Source organism: Sorex fumeus, unplaced genomic scaffold (assembly GCF_029834395.1).
Source record: "Sorex fumeus unplaced genomic scaffold, SorFum_2.1 ptg000022l, whole genome shotgun sequence".
Taxonomy (NCBI): Eukaryota; Metazoa; Chordata; class Mammalia; order Eulipotyphla; family Soricidae; genus Sorex; species Sorex fumeus.
Genome location: NW_026606079.1, coordinates 3,211,171 through 3,232,856, shown reverse-complemented (window position 1 = coordinate 3,232,856; position 21,686 = coordinate 3,211,171). Strand labels below are relative to the sequence as shown.

Sequence of the window (21,686 nt, the reverse complement as noted above, 5' to 3'; positions counted from 1 at the left end):
GACGGGGCCGCGCGCTGGACACCCGGGCGGGCACTTCCGGGCGCGGCCCCGCCCACTTCCGGCCCGCCCGCGCCCGCGCCCCGCGGCCCCCCTCGCCCCCCCAACCCGCGGAGACCCCCGCAGGCCCCGCGCCCAGGAACCACGCGGCGGGCCTGGGGTGCGTCTCCAGGTTTATTCTGTCGCATCAGCACCTTAAAATAGTCCACAGTCACGTCTGTGACAGATTAGAATCTGTTCCCCCAAAAGGTTATTTACATTAATCCTGTTTTGCGTTAAAAAAATCCTAGCAACACACACCCTAGAAACCAGCGATGCACGGTCTGCAGGGGTGCACGGCCCGCCCCCCCCCCCCCCCACGCCCGGGCAGGAGCCCTCGGCAGCAGGCGGCCTGGGACAAAGGCCTGACCGAGGGCAGCTGGGCCTCACCCCGAGCCAGGCCGGTGCAGCAAGGCCGGGAGCCCCAGGCCCCTGCGCGACCCCGGGGAGATGGGAACACAGCGGCATTGGGGCAGGGCTGGACCCGGGCAGGGCGAGTCTCGCTACTCCCACTGCTGCATTGCCACTGCCCGGCCCACTGGCCCAACCCGAGGCCTCGATGCAGACCCACGGGCCGTCCCGACCGGGCGCCCCCACAGACCACTCTGGCCTCTGCAGCTTCTGCCTCTGAGGAACCAAGTGCTGGCCAAAGCCCTCAGAACAGCTCCATGAGGTAGGCAGGCGAACGTGGCTGCCCCCGTGAACAAACGGGGAAACTGAGGCACGGGGGTGAGTGCAGCCCAGGTCTCCACGTCGGGCGTGTGCTGGGGCCACTGGCAGGGCCTCCCGCGAGGGACAGGATCCACGGGGCCCTTCCTCGAAACCAGTCGAGTGGCGCGGGAGGGTGGGTCCCTGCATCCCTCCTCACCTCCAGGCGCCCGCTTCCACTTCTGCCCCGCGACCCGCCTGGGGTCACAGCGCCTACCACAGAGTGGGGCCTGGGGTCCCCGGTCCAGATGAGCCTGTCTACAGAGCAGCCCCTGGGGGGGGGGGGGGCTGCTCCCAAGAGCAGGGGTGGTCAGGATGGCCCGAGACCCGAGGATTCTGAAGGGGCAGGTGCCCAGCCCTGCAGGGTCCCCCTGGCCGTCCTGGATGAGCAGGCCCCCAGGCAGGTAGCCGCAGAGGCCACCTGAGTGCTGGGTGGGCGTCGGGGGGGGGGGGCAGCTCGGGAGGGGCTTTGGGTGGGCTGCGAGGGTGTTTGAGAGCTACACTGTAACCTGCTGGGAAAAGCGTTAGAAAACGGCCGGAGGGCACGGGGGCTGGGCCAGCGGCGCTTTCCTGCCCCAAGCCGGACCCTCCCCGGCCACTCCACTTGGTTAAGGGCAGCGCGGGGGGCGGGCCGTGAGCGCGTCCGTTAGTGTCCAGGCTGCGAGCACATCATACTGGAGACTTGCTGAGTTTACGCGTCTGTCATGAACCAAAGGGGACCAGGAAGCAGCTGGGCCTGGCCGTGCCCCGAGCAGGGCCGCGGGGGCTAGAAGGAGGACTTGGAGTGGCCGAAGATGCAGATGGGGAAGTGCTTGACATGGGAAGACCACTGCGCCGCCAGCTGGAAGAACTTGACGTCGTTCCACTCCACCCCGTCGATGAGGACTGTGGGGACAAGAGCGCCTGACGGCGAGCTCCTCCCGGCGTGCAGAACCTCCTCCGCTTGGACCAGGAATGAGGCAGCGCGCGGAGCACAGTGCCGGACGGAGCCAGGGGGGCCCCCGAGTCGCGCCGCACTGGGCCGAGATGCTCAGGGGAGCCCGGTGGGGACAGCGGGGGACGGGCCGGCCCACGGGCGGGGGCTCACCTCGCAGCATGTTCTGCTGGTGCTTGGCCGTGCAGATCAGCCGGCTGATGCCCTCCACACACTGACTCTTGGGCTCCGCGTCCCTGTCCTTGGTCTTCTTGGGCAGGAACATGACTAGGAGAAGGACCCGCCGTGAGGCCGCGCCCCCCCACCAGCCTCCTGCGGGTCGGGGGCATCCCTCCGCCCCCGCCTCACCCTTCTTGTTCTTCTCCTTGGTGACCACGGTCATGGACATGGTGGGCGTGGGCGCAGCCTCGCCGCCGCTGGGCAGCCTGCTGACCTGGAGGGACCGGAAGGTGCTCTTGAGCGTGGTCTTGGCCGCGGGCAGCTCCCGCTTCTCAGCGTCCCTCTTCCTGTCGGCCGGCAGGGCTGACGTCCAGTAGTCCACCTGCAGCCCCATGAGCTCGGCGCCGACACCCTGGCTGGAAGAGCGGGCCCTCAGCCTCCGGCGGGCCACAGAGTGGGGGCCACAGAGGGGCGCTCCGGGCGGGGGGCGGGGGGGGCGCTACCTGGGGGAGGACAGGCCGCTGCTCACAGACGGGGAGGACGGCGGGGTGGGCGAGGCCTCCTTGGCGGCGGGCGACGTGGACGGCGGGGTGGACGAGAGCACGCAGGAGCCAGAGGGGGCCGCGTCGTCAGAGTCGCCTGGGGAGGGGCCCAGGGCTGTGAGTCCTGCGCCCGCGTGCCCACCCCGGGCCCACCCGGCTAGGACTCACCTGACGTGGCTGAGGACGGCTCCACGATGCCCACCTTCACCACCTGCAACACAGCGGGCACCGGCTGCAGCGGTGCTGCCCTCCCACCCGCCCGCCCGCGACACCAAGCCCCACACCATGGCAGGAAAGCAGCCGGGCACCACATCCACCAGGGCTCGGCCGCTCCCCACCCCCGTGCCTCCGCCCCACACCCACCCAGGGTCCTGTCTGCTGCCACGTGGCGCGTGGGCGACGGCCGGGCACTCACCCCGACGAAGGGGATGAACTTCTGGGCAGACTCCTCGTCAGGGCTAGAGCGAGAGAGACCCCGGTCACCCCCTGGCCGGCCGCGGGGCAGGACCCATCGGGCTGGGCTCCGGGGGCTATCGCTGTCCCAGGGGCCGCATCAGCTACAGCCAGCGCCCCGACGTCGGGCACACCGTTTCCTCCCGTGGAGTCTGCACAGTCAGCACCAGGCGGGGGGCACTCCGCCTTGAGGGCGCCTAGCACACGAAGACCCCCCCGAGGCCTGGCGGGTCCTGGCAGTGACTCCAGGACGCTCCGACCCCGGGCCTGAGTTCGAGCCCCCAAGGCCACTGCCCCCACGTCAGGGCCTGCTCAGCAGGGGTGGGGAGGGGCGGCACAGAGCCGTGGCGCCCGCCTACCTTCTGTGGGGCCATGCCGGCTGCCCCCGGGCCCCCCAGACTCTCCCCTTCTCGGCAGAGCAGAGGCCCCTTGCGACCTCCTGAGAAATGACCCGGCTGCATGCGAGGGTCAGGGACAGGGCCCCGGGGTCCAGACACAGGCTCCCAGCGCAGCCCGGGGGCCAGGACGGGCGCACGACAGACGGGAAGCCAAGCTCGCGGCTGCATGCGGGCATCCTCCAGCTGGCACGGCCATGCCCCGGGAGCGCCCCAGGGGCGGGGCTGAGGCCATGCAGGCCGCTGGGCTCTCTCCTCCGCTCAGGACAGCGCGGGACTGGCTGGGCCCCCCGGGGACCCACAGCGCGGGAGGGCTGCCGCCTGGGCTCAGGTCCTGAGCGGAGCAGGGATTCTCTCGGGAGGGCGCCTGCTGCCCACGCGGGCGGGCGCTCCCGAGATGCCCGGCAGGGGACCACCAGCCCCGGGGCAGCACCCTCGGGGCGCGCCCACCTGCAAACTCTGCTAAACAGCCCCAAAGACCAGCCTGGGACAGGGCAGAGGCCGAGACAGCAGTACCTGAGGGTAAAGTCAAAATGAAAGTTCTTTCTCCTTTTCAGAAAGCGCGGGGAGAGAACGAGACACAGGTTACCGCGCCGCCGGCGGGGCGGGAACACGGGCGCTCGCTCAGCGGCCGCCCCGACGCCCCCAAGGCCCTCGGCCCCGGCCCCAGGACAGAGCCGCCCTTTCGGGAGAGATTTCCCGGCGCCTGTCGCCCCAGACCCTCCCGGGAAGCAAACCAAGTTCCTACTCGGGAGAGTGCCCGGGTGGACGCAGGGGCGACGCGGGGCGGGTACCTCTTCTGCTTGTAGGTCAGCATGGCCTCCGCGATGGGCAGCGGGTGGGCGCAGTTGGCCCCCGAGATGTACTGGGTGATCCGAGACACGATGTCGGGCGTGTCCTGCACTGCACGAGGAGGCGAGGCCGACTGGGTGGGTGCAGCCGCTGCGGCCCGCCCGCCCGCCCAGCGGCCCAGGCCAGGGCTGGCCCCGCGGCCCCCAGGGCAGCCGCCCGCCGCCCGCCCTCACCGGTGCTCTGCGCCTCCAGCTTGTTGAACAGGTCGCGCCACGCCAGGTCCTGGAAGAAGTTGTTGTAGCGATAGTCCACGGAGCCCAGGTAGCGGGCCACGGGGTGCGAGCCTGCAGGCCACGGGCTGGGGGTCAGGCCGGGCCCCTGCGCGGGCCGGGCGGGCCGGGGTCCCCGCGGCCGCCCCCGCCGCGGCTCACCCAGCGGGATGACGAGGAAGCGCATGTAGCCCAGCCAGTCGGGCGTGCGGTGGGACAGCTGCTCCACGAAGAGCCGCAGCACGGCGCTGAGGTAGTGCTGGGCGCCCGCCACCGCGATCTTCACGGGCCGCGGCGGCTGCGAGTTGCAGTTGCAGCTGCTCGGGGAAGGGCGGGCACAGGCACAGGGACAGAGACAGACGCCTCAGGGAGCGCCGCGCCCCCGGCCCACCCCCACGGCGGGAGCCGCCCCACTCACTATCTCTGGATGCGCGAGACGATGGTGCAGAAGGCGGCCTGCACGTCGGCGGCCGAGCAGGTGCAGACCACGGGCAGCGTGTGCCGCTGCAGGACGCCCGACAGGAACTGCGGGAGCTCGGCGTGAGGCGCGCCCGCGGCGCTGCCCCCCTGTCCCGTCCGCCCCCGATCCCCGCCCCCACCCGCACCTGGCCCTGCCAGTCGGACGTGTTGACCAGGATGATGCTGTCGGGGAGCTGGTCGTCGGAGACCAGGATGTGGTTCAGCTGGTCGTACACGGTCTTCCGCGGGATCTGGGGACACGGGCCGGTCACCGGAGGGCCGGGTCCCACCCCCGGCGCCCGCCACGCGGGGCCGGCGGCCGCGCCCACCTGCAGCTGGCTGCGCGCGTCGGGGCAGCGCTCGTTGTCCAGGCTGTTGGCCCGCTCGTTCTGCGGCCGCGCCGGCTGCCGCTCCTTCAGCGACGTGCTACGGCCCCGGCGGCCGGCCTGCTTGCCCTCACTCCTGCGGGGCGGGCACGGGAAAGGCTCAGGCCGGGGTCGGAGGCGGCGGGACCCCAGGCCCGGGGCCGCCCCTGCCCGGCCTCCCGCCCACCTGGTGGAGGGGATGACCAGGGACTCGGTCTTGGTGATGCGCCCGCTGGGCGGCCGCTTCTCGGTGAAGACGTCGGGGCTGTTGGTCTCCGACTCGGGGCTGTCCTGGGGCGCTGCCGGCGGCTCCCCGGGGCCCGGGCCGCTGTGCTGGAGGCGAGAGGAGCGGCGGCGTGGCGGCAGTGAGGCCAGGTGGCTGGCAGGGGGCAGGTGTGGCAGGATGTGGCCCACCTGGGGCCACCCCTCGCCTCCAGCCGGGAGCCCGCACCGAGACCCCAGCCCAGCCCCGCCACACAGCCGGCCCGGTTCCCGGGGCGCCTGCCGCCATCCCTCTGCCCGCTGTCCTGGGTCCCAGGCCCCAACTGCCCCAGGGGGCCTCTGCCGCAGGGGCAGCTCCCAGCCCCGACTGTGGCTGTGCCGGGTTTGCGGGTGCCGGTGAGGAGAGGTGCCCGTGGCCCCGCCGCTTACGTGTGCCACCAGGTCGGAGGCGCTGTCGCTGGGCAGCTTCACCCCCAGGGCCCGGGTCTTCTCGGGCACATCGGTCTGTGGGACAGATGCCATCAGTCTGCGGGAACGCGGAGGCTGGCGGGGCCCCGGCGGGCGGTGGGGTGGGCACTCACCGGGCTGGCGGCCTCCTTCTGGCTGCGGCCGCTGTGGACGCTGCCCACCTCCGTCTGCGAGCTGGAGTGCGACAGGCCTTCGAAGTAGGGCCTGCGGGCGGGCGCGGGGCTCAGCGGTGCCTCTGCTCGGGCTCTCGGCCAGCCGGGCAGGATCAGCACCCGGGGGCACAGCTGAGAGGTGCGGGAACCCCCGTGGCCACACGGGCACAGAGCTGGGTACTGAAGGCGTGGGCAGGGGGTCGACCCCCCCCCCAGCAGAACGACAGTGGGGGGATGGACGGGCGCATGTCCCCTGCACTTCTCTGTCCATCTCCCTGTACACGGGGATAGGGCGGGAGGCCTCGCTCACCGCACCCCAGGCCTGCCCAGCCTCCCACTGCCACTCAGCCCCAGAACATTCTAGAAGCAACTGAGGGTCCTCCCGGGTGCTCCTGGCATGGCCCACCTGAGCTTCGGCTTCGGGGTGCTAAGGACGCTGTCGTCATCGTCCATGTCGGGGCCGCTGTCGCTGGGCTCCAGCGCGTCGTACAGGAGGTCCAGGTCTTCCTCCACCTCGGGGACATGTTCCGTCGGGTCCTGCTCCGAGTCCAGGACCTGCCAGAGGGCGCCCGTCAGAGGATGCCGCGGCCAAGCCCGCTCTGCCCCCTGTGCTGTCCCTGTGCCTCTGGCCTGTCTTCAGGCCCCGCTGTGGCCCCGGCCACCCCCGCGTTTGGGGGAACACGGGCAGAGAAGACACCGTGACCCGCCTTCAAATGTGAGCCCAGGTCCCCGTGGGGGTCTTTCTTGGATTGGGGGCCACACCCCCCGGGTGATGCTCAGGGGTTAAGCCGGCGCTGCACTCAGGAATTACTTTGGCGGTGCTCGGGGAACCATATGGGTGCCCCCCACGGGGCCAGTGCATGCACCCCCCCCCCGCTGTTTGGTCTCCTCGAGCCCCACGTGTGTCTTTCTGAGCCATTTCTGGACCCTCCAGAGCATCTTCCTCTTCTGCGTTCACAAGTTCCCACTGTGGTGCTGGGGAGATGGTTCGAGGGCTAAGGCGCTCGCCTAGCGTGCAGCTGTGCCCGGGGTTCGAATCCCGGCACCCCCTACGGTCCCCGAGCACAGAGCTAGGAGTGGAGCCCCAAGTAAAAGAGTCTCACGTGGAAACCAAGCCTGGCGGCCAAGCACCCGGGTCTAGAAGCTGACTGAGGCAGCGGGAAGACCCCTCCCGATCCCGGCCCAGGAGGGACTTGGGGGGCTGCGACCTGATGCCCGCCCTGCTCCCTGACCACATGGGCAGCAGGCGGCCCCTCTCACAGGCCAGGAACCTGCACCTGACTCTCCTTGGCTACAGGAGAGTCCAGGGGGAAGGGCCTTGCCCTGCATGCGGCCACCCTGAGTTCAATCCTCGGCATCCCCAAGCACCACCAGGAGTAATTCCCGGGTGCAGAGCCAGGAGCGACTCTGAACCTTGCTGGGTGGGGCCCAAAATAAAAACAAAAAGGCCAGAACAGGGGGCCGAGGAGACAGGCCTCGGCATGTGGGCCAGGCAGAGGACGTTGAGACTGGAGCAGCTCTGCAGAGCGGGTGCCGCGTGAAGACTGCGTCTGGAGGGTGCCGCGTGGAGACCGCGTCTGGAAGGGGGCAGGGCCCCGCCGCTCCTGACCACGGGGCCACAGACGGCGGGTCGGGCGCCGGCCTTGCGTGTGGCGGCCCAGTTTGCTCCCTGGCACTAGAGTCCTCTGCGCCCTGCCAGGAGCGATCCCGAGCACAGAGCCAGGAGTCAATGTGAGGCACTGTTGGGTGTGGCCCCAAGTCACAGAATAGGACAATATCACCTACTTATAAGGAACCCCAAGCCGGGGGTCACGGGCAGTAAGTGCCCAGGGTGCAGACCGGGGCCTGTCCTAGTACTGCCCTGCCCGGCAGTCCAGGGACCTCCAAGCACATGGCCCAGGACTCCGCGGCATGGACTGCTGGTCAGGCAGGCTGAGAATGGCCAGCAGGGCCTGTGCACCCAGGGGGCAGGCACTGGCCTTGCGGGTGCCACCCCGGCTCCAGCCACCTGCCCAGCCCCCAGGACTGACCCGAGCCCGCCACGCCAGCCCACAGCCCCTCACCTCATCCGACACTTTGAACCTCCGCAGCAGAGCCACCACTTTCTGCTTGAAATTCTGCTGCTGCAAGACACGGGAGGTCAGGGGCTGTGTCACTGCCAGGACCAGGGACACCTCCACGGAGAGCTCCCTCGACAACGGGAGCTCCTAGAAGCTTCCACGGCCAATGAAGCCAACCTGCCAGCTCCCCGAGACCCCGCAAGGGCACAGCTCAGCTCTCTCCAGGGCCCATGCTACAGAAGGAGCCTCCCAACCACTTCTGGAACACGTGGCGCCCACGGGGGCTGCAGGGCCCAGGGTCGGGTGCGGGGTCCCAGGCGCCCCAGCAGCGAGGGCCGTGGCACAGATCGGGCCCTGAGCTTCGCGGGTACCCCCCCCCCCGGGAGCCCCTGGACAGCCCCCAGCTCCCCTCTGGGAGCGAGCAGGTGAGGAGCGACCCAGTTTTCTCTGCCCTGAGCAGGTGGCAGGAGCCCAGCAGGGCACAAGGGGCCCCTCCCGAGCGGGTCACCGGGGAAGCCCCGAGCAGACTCCCCCTCCCCAGGACCAGGACCCAGCACAGCGCCCAGCAGCCCCACCGACCCTGGTCATGGAGGTGGCTCTGACTACGGAGCGCCGCTGCTTCTCCGCCTTCCCCACGTCGAAGTCATCCTCGTCCAGGTCCTGCGGAAACAGGTGTCCGAGCCCGGCCAGTGCAGAGCAGAGGATACCACTCGGCACGGCCAGCACAGACACACAGACAACAGCCCCAAAACACGCAGACACGCAGACGCACACGCACCGACTCAAAGACACACCAACAGACCCCGAGACACATAGACACAGGCAAAGACACACAGACACAGACCCACAGACACGCACAGACCCACAGACGCCCTGACAGACCCCGAGACACACAAACACGCACAGACCCACAGACATACAACGGGCCCAAGACACAAAGACACACAGACTCACAGACACACGATAGCCCCGAGACATACAGACACACGCACAGAATCACAGAAACACAGACCCACAGATGCACACACAGACCCACAGACACACTGATAGACGCACGACAGGCCCAAGACACACAGACACAGACAGACTCACAGACGCATGATGGCCCTAAGACACATAAACACACACACGCACAGACACGCTGACAGACGCCGAGACACACAGACTCATAGACACACTGACAGGCCCCAAGACACAGACACATACAGGTGCTCACATGACACACGTGCAGAGACACACAGGCACAGTGACTCACAGACGCACACGCAGACTCACAGATGCACCGACAGAGCCTGAGACACACAGACACACGTGCAGAGACACACACATAGACCCACAAACACACATGCACAGCCCCACAGACGCACAGCCGCCTGAGACACACAGACACACACAAACTCACAGACGCACTGAAAGAGACCAGAACACACAGACACACACACACACACACACACACAGATCCACAGATGCACAACAGGACTCAACACAAAAAGACACAGACACACTGGCAGACCCCGAGACACAGACACACACACGCACAGATGCTCACACAGACACACGTGCAGGGACACACAGACACGCAGGCACGCTGACCTGGCCCTGCACGGCGTCGTCGCTGGCCTCCTGCTCCGAGGAGAAGCTCTCGTCCTCCTCCTCCGAGTAGTTGTCTGCGGAATGAGGGACGGAAGGGCGGTGCCGTGAGGTTCCGGCGCGTCCCGGCGATGACCCGCCCCCGGCCCCCCCCCCACTCACCCGCGGACTTGGCCTTGGGCCCGGGCTGCAGGGCGCTGTCCTCGTGGTCCACGGGCTGGCTGCACAGCGAGAAGACCCAGACCTCGGCCACCCTCACGGCCGCCTCCTTGGTGCCGCTGCAGAGCCCCAGCACCTGGCCACCCTCCGACGGCTGCTGCATGACCTGCGGGGGCAGCGGCTGAGGGCGCGGCCCGGCCCCGACCGGCCCCCCGCACCGGGACGGAGGGCGCCGCGTGGCCCCGCTGGCTCACCTGGGCCATGTTGATGGCGCCGGCCGCCAGCGTCTTGTAGCCCAGGATGGTCCGGTTCTTGTAGCGCTTCCGCCGCTGCAGCAGCACCTGCAGCTTGTTCCCCTCCCGCTTCAGGAAGTGGGGGTACTGCAAGGGGCCCCCCGTGAGCGCACAGCCCGGCAGGAACCACGCGAGGGGGGGACGAGGGGGAGACAGCAGGAGGCGGGGGTGCACCCCGGTCCCAACCGGGCCCCTGCCGCCAGCCAGCCCGGCTCACCTGCAAGGAGAATGTCAGCGCCAGGTCCGTCTCCACTTGTCCACTGGGGGGCAGCACGATCTCGTGGGACCGCAGGATCCGCTTGGAGCCCTGGGGACAGGCCGCAGTTACGGGTGGGTCAGCCGCCCGAGGTGACTGCGGGTTGGGAAAGGGGCCGCGGGCCAGAGGCAGAGGCGGCCCAGACCCTGGAAGCGCAGGGGTGGGTCTGGCCTCTCCCTCCTCCACGCCTTCCCCTGCACCTCAGGGTGCTCCCTGAGCACCCAGCGGCTCGGCCCCCTCAGTCCCTGGGGGGCAGCAGAGGGCAGGGGGCAGGGAGGGAGGGCTGGCCCGGTGGCTGCGAGGCCGCTTGTCCGCCTGACCCCACCCCCGAGCAGAGGGAGCTGTGGGAGGGGGCGCTCCCGGACCCCCGCAGCCAACACGAAAGGCTGAGCCAGGGTGTGGGTGTTCCTGAGCACCACAAGTAAAGGGTCTCCACCAGGACCTGAGGGCGCCCCGCGCTGGATGGCCGGGGGTCTGCCGCCTCTGCTCTGGGGGTGCCAGCACTGGCCCCGGCAACACCCCCACCACCCACCCACCCCCCTCCAACGCCGCCCACCTGCATCTTGACGGCGATGACCACGGAGATGAGCTCCTTCTCCAGCTCCCGAAAGACCACCAGCTTCTTGACCGTCAGGCTGCACAACCTGCGGGGGCGGCAGCTCAGGGCCTGGGCACCCCCACGGCGGCCTGACCCCTCACCCTCACCCCCGGGCCAGCCTCCCCTGCCCTCCTCCCCCATCTCAGCGCCCCCCCCAACCCGCCTCACCATCGGGAGGTGTGACCCTGAGAGGCAGGACTAACCCCCTGGGGGGACCAGGGCGACACCCCTGGGCCCAGGGGAGCCAGGAGCCAGGCGCGGGGGACACGGCGCCCCCTGCCGGACGCCCCCTGCCAGCCGGGGAGGAGTCAGGGAGGGGCCAGCACCTGGGCCCAGCCCTGCTCTGGAGCCAGGCTGGGAAATGCCGGACCGGCAAGAGCACTGAAGAGCAGCAGGAAGAGTATCGGGATAAGCGCAGGGGCAGCAGCGGGGGAGGGCAGCGGAGGCCTCAGGCACAGGCAGCTGCCCACGGCCCTGGCAAGGCAGCCCAAGGACAAGAGCACACTCCGGCAGGAACGGAGGGCCGGCAATTCCCCGCACCAGGCACCCTGGCCGCGGCAGGGCGAGCTGATGCACAGCGCAGACTTCTGCCACCCTGCTGGGCTGTGCCCAGCAGTGAGCGGGGACAGAGGGGCCGTGGGCGTGGCCAGCTGCGGGCAGTCTGTGTGCCCACGCGACCACCAGGCTCCTGCCCCATCACCACAGCGCCCCGAAGAAAAGCAGGGACCCCCGACCTGAGGCAGGTTGGGGGCTCGGGGACTCTGAGGGCCAGGTGCCACCACTCCCGCCGCCACCGCCGTGTCCAGGGGCCCAGGGACCCGAGCGGCAGGACACAGGGCCCGTCTGCACAATCCCCAGCACCACGGGTTCTTCTGAGCGGCTGGGATCTGCCCCGGACATTGCCGGGTGCTGTCAAGACAACAGAAGGGAGGCAGCGAGGCCCGGGACGAGGGGGAGAGAGGCCGGAGAGAAACGGCGCCAAGACAGCGGCACCCGCCCCATCTCCAGCGGGAGGGGGCAAGACCCCCAGACACAGGTCGTGGGGTGGGCGCTGGGCCTTGGGAGAGGCCCCCGTGCGCCCCACCTGGGCAGATTCACCGAATGCGTCTTGGGTGCTGGGTGCTCCTGAGCAGGGGGGCGGCCCACAGCAGCTCCTGGAAGGCCACTCAGCAGAGCCAGGCCACAGGCAGGGGTCCGAGCAGCTGCCACGAATCAGGGCTTTCTACCTCTTTCTACCTGGGAAATTTCTCTCCGCTGTTCCCAGGCCTGCAAGTGGTCAGGCCAAGAAGCAGCGGCCGGAGGGTTTGCGGGCTAACGCGGCGGGTTCCGCCCTGGCATCGGCACGGAGCAGAGGACATGACCACCCAGACGCCTGCCCCCCGTCCCACAGAAGGCGGCAGTGAGTTCTGAGCCCGGGCCGACTGCTGGGGCCTGCTTGTCCCTGGAGAAGAGACCGGAGGCGTCCAGGGCAGGACAGGGCCCCAGGCCCCCTGGCACGCGGGAAGAAATGAGACGGCAGCACGCGGCGAGAGCACGGCAGGCACTCCCCGGTGGCAGCCTCGAAGACGCTCGGGCTCCACAGCGGGCACCTGCCCTGGCCAGGCGGCTGCTGGCCGGCAACAGGCACTGTGGCTCCCTCTGCGTGTGTGTGTGTGCACACGCGCGTGGGGCGGGGGGGGGGGCTTAAGCCAAGGGAAGCAGGACCCCAGCAGCCGGAGTCACCTACACACCCGCCTCAGCCACGTTTCCGGGCCTGGGCACGGGGTCACCTGGGAACAGGGCAAGGACACCCGAAGAGCCACTAGGGTGGAGGCCTGCAGGGGGGGCCAGCGATGTGGCGCCCTTCCTGGGACCCCACCATCTCTCACGCGCACACACACACAGAGCACCTGGCCGGGCGTGCCTTCTACCCGGCCTGCTGCTGCTCCCCGCCAAGGTGTGGCAACTGGCCGGGCTGTATCACATGCACCCTGAGATCCAGACACCACCCCCACTCGTACCCCGAGGCCATCCATCTGCAGGGCCCGGGCTGGGTGCTGGGGCCAGGTGGGCGCTTCCCCCAGAGGCAGCTCCTCACCCCCGAGGCCACATTTCTGCCTCATGGAAACGTGAGGAATGACGCTCTACTTCGGTTTCCAGGTGGACTAGACGGCCAGCTGTGTCCCGGCACTGTGACCCGTCAGGAGCCCGTGCCCCAATGGCCACTGCCGCCACCTGGGAATCTTCTGTTATTGCTTTTGGGTTTTAGCTTTTTGGGTCCCACCCGGCAATGCTCAGGGGTTCCTCCTGGCTCTGCACTCAGGGATCACCCTTGGCAGTGCTGGGGGACCCTAGGGGACGTGGGGGATCGAACCCGGGTCAGCTGCGTGCCAGGCAAAGCCCGACCCACTATACTGCAGCTCCGGCTCCTGCCTGTGAATCTTGAGCCCCCGCTGCCCAGCACTGCCCAGGACAGCTGCCGGCCACCGTCTCTCCCCAGCTGAGCACCCAGACGCTCAGCCCACTGCTATGGGGCCCGACCCAGCAAATTAGACGAGTCACTCGGGGCTGTTTCAGGAGCACGACGCTCCAACAATGGTCCCTGCACCAGTGTCCCCGGTTTCCCTCCTGCCTCTGGAGTCACTCTAGAATGTTCCGCCTGACACAGCTTGCAGAGTGCCTGTCGCTGGTCTGCTCCCTTTTGCCCAACCGTCCTAACGTGCCGGATCAACCAGCGCCTGGGAAACGCTAGCTCACAACTCCTGGCGTTAGGTGGAACATTTCAAAGGCAGAAGAACACACGTGCGAGGGCCGGGACGAGCCCAGCGGGAGAGTGGACACTGAGTGCTGGCAGCCCCTGGGTTCGAGCCTGGCCAAGGACCAGTGTGTGCAAGCACTCACTCATCTGCCTGGCACTGCGCCGAGCACGGCCCACCGTCCCCCCTGCCAGGATGGCCACTGTGCGCTGACACGGCAGCTGCAGCCTAAGCCACAGACCTCGGGCTTGAGAAACAGGCCACGGTGAGCGCAGGCGGCTGCCCGGGGCCAGGACATGCCGGGGGTGGGGGGGGGGCCGTGGATGTGATCACCAGCACAGCGCGTCCTCTGGGTCTGTCCGCAGACTGTGGTACCCAGAGGCGTCCCCAAGGCCCGCCCACCCACCCTCAGCCCATCACTGCGTCCCCACAGGTGAGGTGCCGTGAGGACGGGCGACAGCGGCGAGCCTGGCGAGGGGCGGAAGCGACGCCCGTGTTCCGGCAACGCCGAGAAGGTGCCAAGCACTCAGTCTCAACTTTTCGTTTTTGAGTTTTTTTTTCTTTTCGGGTCACACCCCGCGATGCACAGGGGCTACTCCTGGCTCATGCACTCAGGAATTACTCCTGGCGGTGCTCAGGAGACCATATGGGAATCGAACCTGGGTTGGCTGTGTGCAAGGCAAACGCCCTACCTGCTGTGCTATCGCTCCAGGCCCCCATTTTTGAGTTTTGGGCCACACTGGCGGTGCCTGGGGCTCCTGGCCCTGCACTCAGGGCTCACCCCTGCAGGTGCTCCAGGAACCGCATGCCGTGCTGGGGGATCGAGCTCGGGGCGGCCGCGCCAGGCCAGCGCCTCCCCCGCCGCACTGCCGCCCAGCCCGGGGCTTGACTGAGGCCAGGAACTCTGGGGAGGCAGGGCCTGACCCCTCCTCGGGGGCTGCTCCGCCCGGGGTGGGCAGGACAACCCCCAGGCCTGCCGGGCACGCGGGCACCAGCCCCCAGGTCTGCAGGGCCTCGGTGCCAGCCAGAAGGCAGCAGCGCCCGCCCCACCCACCCCCCAGCTGCCACGCACTGCCACCGCCATCTCCGAAGGGACAATGGCCCTGGGAAGGCCGCGCTGGCCCCACAAAGCACTGGTGTCCTGGACAAAGGCTCCCTCAGAAGCCCACAGCCAGGCCAGGCGCATGGGGGAGGCACGGACGCCGCCCGCGCCACCGCCGTTTCCAGAAGCTTCCAGGGCCAGGGCGGTGGCTGGTGTCCCGCAGTGCAGGAGTTCGGGGAGGTGGATCTGAGCCCGCACTGGGGGGCCGCAGGAGATGCTGAGGGTGAGGGCCCTGTCCTTCCTGCCCCGCCCGCCCAGACGCCAGCACCCAGGGAGCCCCAGGGGGAGCCGAGGTTGAGGGCCGGGCTGGGGGTCCCCGAGGGAGCGGGATGCCATGGAAGGAGGCTGGGACAGACTGACGGCATGGGGGGGTGATGAGATTCGGGGTGGGCGGAGGGTAGGGTCGGGGCGGGGGCGCCCTGCGGCTCATCCCCAGCTGGGGCCAGAGGAGGGGCGCGAGGCCCCTGAGGGGTGCAGGGGGCGGAGTTCGCAGGCCTGGACCCCCGAGGGTGACCAATCCCCCTCCCAGCCACAGGAGGGAGTAAGTATGGGGGCACAGGAGGCGTCCGTGTGGATCTCCAAGGGGGAGGGGTGCCGTTATGCCCTCAGGGCACGTTTCGGGGGTGGCAGGAGGAGAAAGCGCTGACTCGGTCTGGTCCGTTTCCAAGGGAGAAACAACCCGAGTTGCAAGGAAACGCGCGACAGACGTGGCAGGAGCAGGAGCTAACCTTTGCTTGCCATGGGCCGGGCCGTCACAGCAGGCGGGCCACACCCTGCAGGCTCAGGACCGCGAGACAGCGGGGGCTCAGGGACCCAGAGGCACAGGGCAGCGTCCAGGCCGACCACCGCGGGCCCAGGGAGAGAGGCCACGGGGGACAGGAGGCAGCACTGGTCACTCAGGAGGAGGTCGTGGGCATCTGGAAGCCAGGGACCGGGCTGGGAGAGGCAGGGCTGTGGCGGGAGCGGGGTCCCGAGTCCCCGCAGCCCCTGAGAGGAGAAGCCTGCCCGCCCCTCCAGTGGGCACCGAGCAGGGGTTCACGGCGACAGCTGGCCCGGGGCTCGGCGACACCTGACTCCAACCAGACCCGCGACTGCACCCCAGCCCGGACAGCTCAGTGGGCTACGCACCCCCGCCAAGGGGCTCAACCCACCCACTCCCTGCCTCGCCCTGCCCCCAGGCCTCCCAGCGCTGGGCTGACCTGAGCCCGTGGCACCGGGCTATCCAAACACTGAAGCAACCATGTCAGAGCGACCCCAGCCCGAGGGGCTGCTGGGCAGCAGTGGACGTGCCCTGCCCTGAGGGCGAGGGGCCCCTCTCCCGCCTGCCAGCACAGCACCTGGCCTGGCCGCCAGGCAGGGCCCCTGCCCACAGCGCTAACTCCAGACACCCCGGGTCGCCGTTGGCGGCCGCACCCCCAGGGCTCATTGCCAGCCCCAAGTGAGGCCTGAGCGACACCCAGCAGGGCTGGCCACAAGCACTCGCCTGGGACCCACCCCCACGATTGGCTCTCACTCACAAGGCTCAGATCACCCACCGTGTGCTCAGCACCACCTGGGAGAGCCCACCTGATGCCCGCCAGCCTCAGTGGCCCAGGCCGGAGATGTGGCATTGCCCACCAGTGAGCCCCCCCAGGCATCGCCGGCAGCCAGGCGGGCCCACCAAGACCAGAGTGTGGCTCTCCCTGTGCCGGGTCCTCAGACTCACCCCGAGATGCCACCTTGGCACCACCCCTTCCCACTGTCACTGTCCTCCTGTTGTTCGTCGATTAGCTCGAGCGGGCCCAGTAACGTCTCCATTGGAGACTTTGTTGTTACTGTGTCTGGCATATCGAATACGTCACGGGGAGCTTGCCAGGCTCTGCCGTGCGGGCGAGATACTCTCGGTAGCCTGCCGGGCTCTCCGAGAGGGGTGGAGGAATCGAACCCGGCTCGGCCGGGCTGGCTGCGTGCAAGGCAAACGCCCTACCCGCTGTGCGATCGCTCCAGCCCACCCCTTCCCAATATACTTTTTTTTCTTTTCTTTTCTTCTTTTTTGTTTAAACATGGAATGCTTCACCCATTTGCGCGTCATCCTCATGCGGGGGCCATGCTAACCTTCTCTCTATCGTTCCAATTTCAGGTCTGTGCTGCCCGGACGAGCACCGCAATATACCTGCAGGGGCCTGGAGGCTGCACCACAGCCGCTCCCAGGCAGACGGGCCCCTGTGCCACCCGGTGCCAGCTGGGGGAGCCACCCTGCGAGCTGAGACACCGGCGCCGGTTGCCAGGAGCCCCGGCAGGACAGCAGGGAACGGTCCCAGGGGAGCACTGGGGCAGACACAGGCCAGGCTGGAAACGCTCCTCCCGCTCCTTGCACGGGGACACAGGGAGAAGCACCCGCCGGGGGCCACGGGGCAGGGGCCCTGAGCCCCAGCACACGGGGGTCACCAGGGGACACCCCCGCGAGCCTCCCATCCATGAGCCTGAACCCAGGCACCTAAGCGGAGGGAGGTGCAGGCTGGCCAGCGGAGGCCCCACTCACGCCCCACCTGGGCGTGGGACGGGGGTACTGGACAGCACCGCGGGGACGTGGAAACCAGAGCCCGGGACACAGCGGGCCCAGGCTGCGGCTGCGGGGCCAGGCCAGCCTCCCCGGAGACGCCCGCGGCTCTCCTCACGCCCAGCTCGCCACGTCGGCAGGCTGGAGGGTCTCTTCCCCGGGGTGCAGGGGCTCCGGCTCTGGCCCGTGCCGTCCTTGGGGTGAGCGTGTTAATCGGACGGTCTCCCGGCGGAAGGCAGCGGCCTCTAACGCGCCGTGCCGCTGGCAGCCAGCCCGTGGCACGAACAGCCGCACAGGGTGTCCCCACCGGGTCACTCCAGCCATGCCAGTCTCCCTGCGCTCCTGCAGGGACCCGAAGGTCATCGGCGCTGCCCACAGCGCCCATCACAGGGTGGCCAGGAGCCCGGCCACGAGCCTTCTCGGCCCCCTCCTTGGAGGCAGCCCCGGTTCAGCCCCAGGCAGCAGGTACCCTGGTGGGAGTCGCCCGGGCAGGCTGCGTGCCGGGCACAGGGTCCCTGCAGGCTGGAGCCCCGCCCGCGGCCCACAGACTCCGACTCCTCAGCCCTGGCCAACAGCTGCGTGCCGGGGGACGCCCCAGTGGCACAGGGACAGGAGCAGCCAAGGGGGCCGAGAGGTGCCAGGGCTCCGGGTGCTCAAGGCCACTGCGGCCAGGCCCTGCCGGGGTGGCGGCACAGTCCCGCGCTCCAGACGAAGGGACGGGGTGGCAGAATCACCTCAAGTCCCCGGAGGAACACGCGTCACCACCACGAAGGTGGAAAGTTCGCTTGGCCTCCTGGGGAGATGCGGCCAGGGGCAGGTGGGCCGGGAAAGGCCAGCCGCGAGGGACAGCAGCGCAAGACGACAAAGCTGGAGACGCATGGGCTGCCCCCCTCCCCCGCCTGGACACAAGCTGGACACTAGCCACAGGCCCCGCTGCAGTCTAGCTACAGGAGCAGAAAGAGCGAGTTAAACCCACAGACAAGTCACCAAATACGAAGAAAGACCAAGGTGGGCCAGAGACAAGATGTGGGTACGGCGTGGCGCCCCGAAAGATCAAGGCACTATCAGCTCCAACAAACCAGCAAGCAAGAAAGAGAAGAGGGGCAGGAGCGATAGCACAGCGGGTGGGGCGTTTGCCTTGCACGCGGCCGACCTGGGTTCGATTCCCAGCATCCCATATGGTCCCCTGAGCACCGCCAGGAGTGACTCCTGAGTGCAGAGCCAGGAGTAACCCCTGTGCATCGCGGGGTATAACCAGAAAAACAAAACAAACAAACAAAAAAAGAGCAGAGTAAGAGGCCAGAGAGACAGTGTAGCCTGCAGGGTGCTGCCTCGTGCATCAATCACAGACCAAACCTCTGTTGGATCCCCGCCATCCTAAATGGTCCCCAGAGGGGCCAGAGAGCTAGGACTGTGGGCAGGGCACTTGCCTTGCCGGCAACTGACCTGGGCTTAATCTCCAGCATCCCATATGGTCCCTGAACACTGCCAGAAGTAATTCCTGAGTGCAGAGCCAAGAGTAACCCCTGAGCAGCCCTGGGTGTGTTTCTCCGCCTCCCCCAGCAAATAAATAAACAAATAAGCACACGTGCAGAAAGCTAGCCAGAGGCCCACACGCTGGAAGGCAAGGCCCCAGGCTGGAGCAGACTAGTCGAGCCAGGGAGGCACCAAGTTTAACAGGTGCTGAGGAACCCACGTCGGGCACTCAGAGAAACAGCAGAGGCATCCAGTTTGAACCCCCTTCTCCACGGGACAGGAAAGAAAGGCATCGGAGACGGGGACGAGTGACACAAGAAAGCAGCCTGGACGTGAGGAGGACGCTGCGGCACCAAGGCGGGGCAGGGGAGACACAGCGGGAACGGCGCCCGCGAAAGGCGACCGGCCAGGGCCCCGTGCCCCGCTAGGAGAGGCTCCAGAGTGCAGAGTCAGGAGGAATCTCTGAGCACTGCTGGGTGTGAAGCCCACCCCCTCCCCCCAAATAAAACAGAAAGGAGACCAAGATAACCGCGCTAGAGACGCGAGGACAGGCTGGCAGGCTGGCGGGCGACAGGTTCCATCCCAGCACCACACTGGGCCCAGCCCTGCCAGGAGTAATCCCGCGCCTGAGGCCAGCCCAGGAATTAGCCCCGAGCACCGCCCGGGGCGGCTCAAAACCAAACAAAACAAAATAGACAAAGGAATCAGAAGAACATCGAGAGACGCAGGGCAGGGAAACGGGAGCCGAGGGAGAACGGGGCAAGGTGTCCTGGTGCCCGGGTGCCAGCGGCTCCCGTCCTGCAGACGCTGCAGAACTAAACACTGTGCAGAACAGCTTACGCCAGTGCACTGGGAATCCAACTGAGCGGGCAGAGGAGACAAACCCGGAACACAGGCAAGGGACGTGTCCCAGGACACCGATCCCCCGAGTCGGGGGACGCAGCCCCCTGAGCACGGCCTTCGGCTGCCCTCCAGAAACAAACACAGTTGCCAGGCCAGGGGCAGCTGGGAAGGGCAGGGATGTGCCCTTCTAGAACGTAGCTGCCTCACACAGCAGGCCGGCACGGGGTCCCGGGGGCAGCTTTTGCAGAGGACACCCCGAAGCGGCCCCAGCACCTATTCCAAACGCTCACACAGACCAAGCAGAGACCCCCACACCTCCTGGGCAGGCTGCCAGAGGGCTGCTGGCACGGAAGAACGGGTGGCAGACGCACCCAGTGGCCAGGCTACCCAGGACCACCCCAAGCCTGGGGCCGGCATGGCTGCCAACTCCCACCTCTCAGAGACAAGGCTGGGCTGGGGGCCTCCACGGAGGGGAGCGGGTGGGCTCCCCAGGCCTGGCCCTGGCGCCCAGCAGTAGCTGCCGCCAGCCGCGCTCAGGGCACCAACGGGCCCGGGAATCTCCCCGGCCAGGGAGCCCGCCTCCCCTCCCACCCCCAAGAAACTGCGAGTCTCAAGTGGGAGAAAAAAAAGAAAACAAAAGAAAAGCTGGCAGAAGGACTGCAGGAATTTTGCTGACGAGGAAGTACCGGGCCTACGCTAGTAATCAGAGAAATCCAGATTCCAACCCGGTGCCGGGGAGCACTGCAGCCGGCCGATGGGCCGGCCAGCCAGGCAGGCGCGGGCAGGACACACCCTCCGCTCACACCTGCAGCCCCCTTCCCGGCAGGAAGTCCCGGGCAGGTGGCTGAGAACTTTCTGGCGTGTGTCAGAGGGCTGTCCCCCCCTCGGACGGGCGGGGGGACATGGGAACCCCCGGGGCTCTGATGAGGGACTCCGGGGTGGCAGGCCCAGTGGGGCTGGCAATGCCCCTGCAGAGCCCCTGGCCGGCTGGAAACGCTGGAGGGTCCCGGCCAAGGCAGACCCCCAGGGCCCACGGGGGCCATCCGGGAGCGCACAGCGCCCCTGGTCCGCGCCCTCGCTCTGCTCTGCAGTGGCCTGTGCCCCCGCGCCCTGCTCTGGGCTGTCCCGCGCCCCACCCAAGGGCGAGGGCGAGCTGCAGGGGTGCCCTGGGGCGCTGCTCCCGTGCTCCCGGCCGCGGGGGGCCCGCGGGCCACGAACCTCCCTCCCGGCCCCGCCGCCGAGGGGCCGAGCACATCCCGGCTGCAGAGGCCGGGCCAGCTGTCACCGGGCAGGGCCGGGCCGGGCCGGGCCGGGCCGCTCCGCGGGGCTGCGGCGGGCAGCGTCGGGCCGGGGGCGCGGGGCCCGGGCCGGGCGGCGCCAGAGGGCTGGGCCCGGCCCGCAGGACCCGCGGGCAGGGGCGCGGCGCGGCGGGGCGGGGCGGGCAGGTGAGGATGCGCCGCCCGCGGGCGATCGGCGGGCAGGGGTGGGCTGGGGCGCGCGCCGACCGAGCCGCGGGCGGGGCGGGGCCGAGCGGGGCGGGGCGGGACCCCCGGCGCGGGCGGAGCGGCTCGAGGGGTCCCGGGGTCGCCGGGGGGGGGTCCCGGCGGGCGCGAACAAAGCGGCGGCGCTCGGTACCTGGGCACGCAGCTGGGGCTGGAGCCGTCCACCTCCCAGGTGGCGAACAGGTTCATGGGCACGGGCGTGCCGAGCGCGCCGGGCGCGCCGCCGGGCCCCGGGCGGCCCCGCTCGGCCATGGCGCCCCCCGCCGCTCCTCGGGCCTGGGGCGGCGGCGGCCGGTCACATGGCCGGCGGGCGGCGGCGGCGGCAGCGGCGGCGGCGGGGACGGCCGGGCCGCGTCCGGCGGGCCCGCGGGCGGCGACCAGGCGGCGGCGGCCGCACGCCCCGCCCCGCCGCCGCCCATTGGCCCGGAGGGCTGCGCGCTCGCCGCCGCCCAGCCAATCGCCGCCCGCGCCGCGCCCGCCGGAAGTGAGGGGACGCGCGCGCCTCCCGCGGCGCCCGCAGCGCGCCCCGCCCCGCCCCGCCCCGCCCCGCGCCGCGCCGCGCCGCCCCGCGCGCACGGG

At 69.2% G+C, this 21,686-nt stretch overlaps 1 protein-coding gene and 1 non-coding gene across 5 annotated transcripts; both read right to left on the bottom strand.

Moving 5' to 3' along the window:
- Positions 1 to 158: 158 nt before the first annotated feature.
- On the bottom strand, positions 159 to 21,414 carry PACS2 (phosphofurin acidic cluster sorting protein 2). 4 transcript variants are annotated; one of them, XM_056113664.1, is made up of 25 exons: positions 21,241 to 21,411; positions 10,869 to 10,956; positions 10,274 to 10,363; positions 10,018 to 10,143; positions 9,767 to 9,929; positions 9,608 to 9,681; positions 8,594 to 8,674; positions 8,018 to 8,077; positions 6,361 to 6,509; positions 5,916 to 6,006; positions 5,764 to 5,838; positions 5,300 to 5,445; positions 5,077 to 5,209; positions 4,894 to 4,998; positions 4,707 to 4,813; positions 4,451 to 4,605; positions 4,253 to 4,363; positions 4,022 to 4,130; positions 3,744 to 3,776; positions 2,795 to 2,837; positions 2,548 to 2,590; positions 2,341 to 2,476; positions 2,027 to 2,253; positions 1,832 to 1,945; positions 159 to 1,629 (listed from the first exon to the last, which is right to left on the bottom strand). In XM_056113664.1, exons 1-25 carry the CDS (start codon positions 21,357 to 21,359, stop codon positions 1,511 to 1,513), a joined length of 2,697 nt encoding a protein of 898 aa, XP_055969639.1. In that variant the 5' UTR covers positions 21,360 to 21,411; the 3' UTR covers positions 159 to 1,510. The 4 variants fall into 4 exon arrangements, with proteins under 4 accessions (XP_055969639.1, XP_055969640.1, XP_055969641.1 ...); XM_056113665.1 differs by having other exon boundaries at positions 8,018 to 8,074; XM_056113666.1 differs by lacking the exon at positions 3,744 to 3,776.
- Positions 16,784 to 16,889, bottom strand: LOC130023299 (U6 spliceosomal RNA). Its single transcript, XR_008792447.1, has one exon. It is a non-coding gene; the product is annotated as a U6 spliceosomal RNA (small nuclear RNA).
- Positions 21,415 to 21,686: the final 272 nt, after the last annotated feature.

Bases quoted from the DNA above. Each gene is read 5' to 3' on its own strand.
- PACS2 (XM_056113664.1), bottom strand. From the start codon at position 21,359: ATGGCCGAGCGGGGCCGCCCGGGGCCCGGCGGCGCGCCCGGCGCGCTC. The intron at 8,078-8,593 runs GTCGGTGGGGCT...CGTGTCTTGCAG, and splicing joins GAGCCACCTCCATGACCAGG to CAGCAGAATTTCAAGCAGAA. The intron at 4,364-4,450 runs GTGAGCCGCGGC...CGTGGCCTGCAG, and splicing joins CTTCCTCGTCATCCCGCTGG to GCTCGCACCCCGTGGCCCGC.